A 6,243-nucleotide genomic window follows, 5' to 3' on the forward strand; every position below is an offset into this window, starting at 1 on the left:
TCGTAAAAAGATCTTCTAATTTTCTTTCCAGTAGTCGACTTTCAAATATGTCCACCCCAACTGACCTACATGAATACTACTTTAATGTATGTGTAATTGATAGTAATGAAAGTCCTAAAATATTTTCCTAATAAATCAGGTTACTAATTAGCATTAATTGTTAATATAATAATATTAAATTGATGTGAAAAGAGATTTTTCAACTTTTAGCATCAAATATGAAAACCATGATTCAGAATTAAACTCGATTAAATGCCATACAAAACTGTATTAATCTTCAACTTTTGAGTTAAGCATTACAAGTTATACCACAAAGATACCCATTGGTTCGAACATTATAAAGAAAACCATAAACGTCATTCCCATAATCAACAACAGCGAGACCGGAGACCTTGTAAAAGCTCCAGAAGGTGAATTGTCCGTCGCTGATGCCATGCCTGTCGGAGTTACCGCTCCTCCACTCCCAAGCGGTGTAGCGTCCCCTGGTGGTGGTTGTAATTCTCCTCCACTCCCGTCCATTGGTAGTGGTGCACCATTTTGTGGTGGAGGCACCGCAGTGTCTGAAGGTGGATTTTTCGTCCCGCCGGCAGTACTACAAAGTCATTTAAAAATATAACAATTCGACAATTACAAATGATAACAAGAGAAAAAATAAGTTTTAAGCAGCACGCCATAGGTGCCATTGGCGAAACTTGGGTTTAAAATTTGTAATTGGCACGGTTTATGATCTGAAGAGTTTAAATAAAGTGACTGTTTGACCCGTTAGAAAATAAGACTTTAGCTAGAAAGAAAAATGACCTGATTTATGGTAAAAGAGTATTTGACTATTTGATGTGAATTTAATCATTTAGTGGATTATTTTCTTGATTTTTTTATTAACAACTATTAAATATCGTCACTTTAATCATTTAAAAGTGTTTATTACGTGATTTTTCTATAATTAAAAATATGGTCATTTGAATCATATATTGAGGTTATTCACGTGATTTTTCTATAAATAAGTGAAACATGGAGATGGGACCGGTCAAAGAGTATGTAATGAACAACTTCACATGATAACGACACGTATATTATACAGGCTCACACAACAAAAAAAAAAAAATGCACCCTCTCGCACGCGAACAGGAGACAGGACATGTCCCTCTTTCTTCACTCAGTTCACTGTATCAACTCCAGCAATAATATCAAAAGATTTCATATTAATTTTATGGTTATCTTTCTTATAAAATATGTGCATATATTTTATAAAAATTAAATATTCATTAAAATTTTATATAAATCTTTTAGAAGAACTTTAACGTTTCCGTTAATTGTATTTGAGCATTTAGATGCTAGCAAGTGATAATAATTAATACTAACAATCTCACCAACTACATTCATTAATCATTACTTTTATATTCGTTTGTCAAATAAAATTTCACTTCAGTGAAAAAATAATACGTTTTGCTCTAGTAAACATATAACAATCTCACAGACTACATTCATGACTCTATTTTCATTTGTTCACTTTAGTGAAAAAATAACACGATGCTCTAGTAAACAAATGACTATTTTTTATGCAGATAGAAAAACACATATTATATTGAAACGACATAAGTTAAAGCATACTTGCAGCCATCTCTCGTGTAAATTTGAAAGTTAAGGCGTCATTTGGCACATTACTAATACGAATATCAATATTAAAATTAAATTTCTCGTCTTATATTATTTATTATGGTGATATAACTTTTTTTTTGTTAAGGCTCAACTTTACATCACAGAAACACGCTGACGTGGAAAATAAATAGGGACATACGACATACCTCGGAGAAGCCGGATAAACACAAGACCCATAACCTGCGAGGACAAAAAGACTCTACGTTACACAACCAAAAAGACAATGTTCGAATCATATCATACCTAATGGCAAAACCGCAATTTCCACTAACTCGGATCAGTTTTAACAATAGTAGCAGTTCCGGCAAAGTTACATGCGACCGGATCCATAGACGAGTGCATGTAATAACTATTAAATGCATACGACGCATGGGCCTCAACAGTGTTCGGTGTAAAACACAAGCCGGCTTCTTGTAACGGCTCGCAGTCGGCTCCCGCGCCGCAAGCGTAGTCAAGCGCTTTCTGCAACGCGTCCGCGGCGGCGTCGGTTTTGGCGACGCACCATGTAGCCGCCGTGGGGTTGGTGGAGATGAGTAGGTTGAGTACTAGGATGGTTGTTGTTACATTGGAGAATGCTGTTGCTGCCATTGTTTTGTGGTGTTTTTTGAGGTTCAAATGCACACACTAAACTCACTTTTGTGAGTGTGAGTGTGAGTGTGAGTGTGAGTGTGTGTGAGTGTGTTTGTGTTTGTATAGCCAGGGAGAAGTGTATAAGATTTTTATAGAATTGTTTAAACCAAGGAGATGTTTGGGATCCTTTATTTTTATCAACTTATAACTTATAAACTTTTTGAAAAGTTAATAAGGGGAATAAGGTGTTTGGCAAACCATAAGGCCTTATGGATTTTAACTTATGGAGAACGCAAACTAAAAGGGTTTTGAAAAGTTAGGAACTTGTAACTTATTAACTTAATGGGTTTGATTTACCTATTACACCACTCTAACCCTCAAACCCATCACACTCCTTTTAAAAAATAGTGTCCTTTTTAATCATTTTGGCTTTCCCCAACACATAAGCTAATCCAAACATTTTTTTCAAAACTTCTTTTAAAATATTCATAAGTTAATAAGTCATTTTAACAAAAAGTCCTTTTTCTCTTAAATAAGCAATCCCAAACACACCCTAAATATATCAAATGTATACATTGAATAATTCACTTTAGTATTTAACCGTTTTACAATATATGATTAAGATTTTTTGTTTATTAAATATTATTATTAATTATTAATATAAATTATAATATACTAATCAGTAATAATTCACGCTAACATAATTATCACAGATTTGTTATGGATTTTTTTTTTATCGATTTTGCTTACAATAAAGATATGCATCCTTGTTCACTCAATGAAGAGGGAGCGAAAACAGGGTAGCAGTCGTGTGGCTAAAGTGGCGTTTCGGTACATACGGAAACACCGTCCTGCGCTTTTGTTTGTGAGTATCCTGGATTTTTTTTTTCATTCATAACCTACATTTCAATAAAGTTATTAAATATTCAAAAAAAAAAAGAAAGGAAAAGAAAAGGTTAGTGTATACGTATCTTTTTAAGAAACCATATAGAGACAATTATTAGTCAAAATACTGAATATAATTTAAAATTTTGTATTAGTCATTTATTGTCTCTATATAAAATAGAGGTCAAGTTATTTTTAAACACGGGATGGAAGAATGAGAAGGATTCGTATCTACATAAAAAAACCGCTAAAAAATAACTAAAAAATCATAACTTAAAATTTAATAAAAAACCGAAAAAAGTAAAAACACAAAAATGTTTTCACCGTCTTACTCGTTTTAAAAAATAGACACAATGTTGATAGATTGTTCTAGAATTGTTTAAACTAAATATATCAAATGCATATATTTAATAATTCACTTTAGTATTTAACCGTGTTTCAACCATACGTGATAAAGATTTTTGTTTATTGAAAATTATTATTAATTATTAATATAAATTATAATATACTAATCAATAAACGCTAACATAATTATCATAGATTTGTTATGGATTTTTTTATCGATTTCGTTTACAATAAAGATACGTATCCTTGTTCACTCAATGAAGAGGGAGTGGAAATAGGGTAGCAGTCGTGTGGCTGAGGTGGTCCTTGGCTAAAGTGGAGTCGCGGTAGGTACGGAAACATCGTCTCGCGATTTTGTTTGTGAGTTTCTTAGATTTATTTAGTTATTTTCATTTATAACCTACGTTTCAGTAAAGTTACTAAATATTCAAAAAAAAAGTTCGGCTTTTTAAGATACCATTTATAATATTACAATTTTGGGAGAATTTAGCATCATGGTGTTGTACTTTTCGTTGTATCAGTTGTAACACTTTTCTCCATTGTGTGGTGATATTTGGTTGGTCTCGCGCATGTTTGATCCTTTTGTTTTCCTTTTTTTGGTGAACCACGCGTCACCTGGTCCTTTGTTTGTTACTCATCTCTCTCTTCTACCGAATTTCATTTTCTTCCTCGCTCATGATGTTAGGCCGAGAGATACCAGGGAGAAACCCTAAGCCTCTGCACGCTGGATTTCTGCTTCCCATGTGACCTACACCTGAAACTTAGGGTTTTGACAAAAAAGGACAGTTGCCGACCATTAATTAGGTAGGTAATGATGACCTAATCGAATTTTGATCTTTTACATATGCAATCTATGATGTCACCGTTCTCAAACTATTAAATGTTCCCTGTAATTGGCAAAAGCGTCGATAAAAATCCCTCAACGTATGTTATTGATCTTTTTGATTTGGGGTTTTTGGTTGTAGAGTTTCTTACTCGAAACGTTGCCTGGAGAGGAAAGCTAAGGAGGTTTTGTTGGGTCTAACCTATTGGTTTCGACCCGAAAGCCTTTTGCTACCGACGGTGGGCTCGATGGACTCCCTGTTTTCAAATATGTAAACTTATTTGAAACTTTGAATTTCATAAACCGCTCAATAACGTTGGGAAATTTTTAATACTTAGCATAATTTTTGTAGTATGAAGATGACGATTACATTATGGTGTTGCTTATTGATGGAATTCTAATTTCTATGCAATGTGACAATATGGTGTTGCTACTAAATGAATAACTACAATTGAAGAATGACGGGAATGGATGTACTAAGACGTTTCGGCTAATAAAAATTTGGCAGAGGTTTTAGCTAATTGCTGCTAAGGCTTCAAGGATTGAGAATCAGGATGATATTAATGTTGCATTCTTGGAACACTTACTGACCCTAAGCAAGTATAATTTTTTGATACAAATATACAGACTATTATATTATACTTAAGATAAAAAGCAAAATGTCGGTGCCACTGAATTTTCAAGTGGCACTAATTAAGTGTTTAAATGAAATAATAACCAGGATTAAACAAATTGGATCGGTTGCTTTAGTGGTTGGGTATGTAGAGTTTGGTCTTTCTATGCTTTTCTCCTCTCCTCAGGCTCGATTCCCATTGTTAGCATCTGTTTTTGTTTTGTTATCTTTTTTAATATATTTTTGTTAAGATGCTTGTGCATGTCAATGGAAATTCATTAACAAAAGTTTCGCATCGACTCGCCATCGGGTCACTTAACGCACCTTACTGTCCATCGCATTTTGTGTTTTTGTTTTAGTACCGCAACGAACATAACGAAAGCCGACCAGACGCCAATTTTATTTTTTGTTTTGTTTTTTTTTTGTTTTAATTCCGGTACCGTAACAAGGATGCCGACCAAACGCCAATTTTGTTTTTTTTATTTCTAGTGCCGTAACAAAGGCGACGGAAGCCAACCGAATTCGCGTAGACCCGGTGCCTCAACGCCTAGGATCAACTACTTTCGGGTTTTATAAACACGCAAGTTTACCGACCGACACCCCCTATTGGCCCATCTCATTATATATATATATATATATATATTCATTTCTTAGCGTTGTAGCACGAACGTAATCAAAACCGACCGAATTCATGTCGAGTTAACACCTCAATGCCTAGAACAGACAACGCTTGGGTTCTACTGCCGCTTGGATTTGTTGACCAAATATACGTCGTTTTAAATATTTTATTTTTTTTATATGTTAACTTTTTTATACGTTAATTTGACGAATTAATTTTTTTTTTAATTTTAACGCTCAATTTTACCAACAGTTACTTTATCATCGCCTAGGTTTTATCAACCCGCCCGGCGCAACGCGTCGGGTAAAACAACAGTATAGATAAAAAAACAAAGCTTGATGCCACAATAGCTTTTTAGGCTATTAGTTTGACCTTTTATAAAGTTACTTTCAAAGTATAGACCATCTTCTTACTTGGTTTAGTGGCCATATCTACCCTTCAAAACTACTTGTACTCTGCCTTCTTCCCGAGTTCGAGCCTCCAAAGCAGAAGTTTCATTCTTTTTTACTTGGTATATTTAGGATATACTGTGTGTCACTGTTCTATATATGTATAAATAAATAACATTAATTATTATAATCGCCACCGTAATGCCCATATTTTGGGTTTAGTTCTGAACCGTAACAAACGTAGCCGATACTGATAAAGTTCGTGTTAACTAGCCGCTACAATAACCGTGTTTTACTGACCAAATAATTTTTTTTTTAAATATGTTAATTTTTTTTTTCATAT

At 33.8% G+C, this 6,243-nt stretch overlaps 1 protein-coding gene across 1 annotated transcript; it reads right to left on the reverse strand.

Annotated features, from left to right (window-relative positions):
• Positions 1 to 303: 303 nt before the first annotated feature.
• LOC143618247 (PLASMODESMATA CALLOSE-BINDING PROTEIN 2-like) lies at positions 304 to 2,271 on the reverse strand. Its single transcript, XM_077090533.1, has 3 exons — positions 1,929 to 2,271; positions 1,803 to 1,836; positions 304 to 592 (listed from the first exon to the last, which is right to left on the reverse strand). Exons 1-3 carry the CDS (start codon positions 2,242 to 2,244, stop codon positions 304 to 306), a joined length of 639 nt encoding a protein of 212 aa, XP_076946648.1. The 5' UTR covers positions 2,245 to 2,271.
• Positions 2,272 to 6,243: the final 3,972 nt, after the last annotated feature.

This window comes from Bidens hawaiensis, unplaced genomic scaffold (assembly GCF_021521415.1).
Source record: "Bidens hawaiensis isolate Kalapana, Puna unplaced genomic scaffold, B.hawaiensis_p1.1 tig00066441_1, whole genome shotgun sequence".
In the NCBI taxonomy this organism is placed as follows: Eukaryota; Viridiplantae; Streptophyta; class Magnoliopsida; order Asterales; family Asteraceae; genus Bidens; species Bidens hawaiensis.

Bases quoted from the DNA above. Each gene is read 5' to 3' on its own strand.
- LOC143618247 (XM_077090533.1), bottom strand. From the start codon at position 2,244: ATGGCAGCAACAGCATTCTCCAATGTAACAACAACCATCCTAGTACTC. The intron at 1,837-1,928 runs GTTAGTGGAAAT...TTGTCCTCGCAG, and splicing joins TATTGTTAAAACTGATCCGA to GTTATGGGTCTTGTGTTTAT. The intron at 593-1,802 runs GTATGTCGTATG...ATGACTTTGTAG, and splicing joins GTTTATCCGGCTTCTCCGAG to TACTGCCGGCGGGACGAAAA.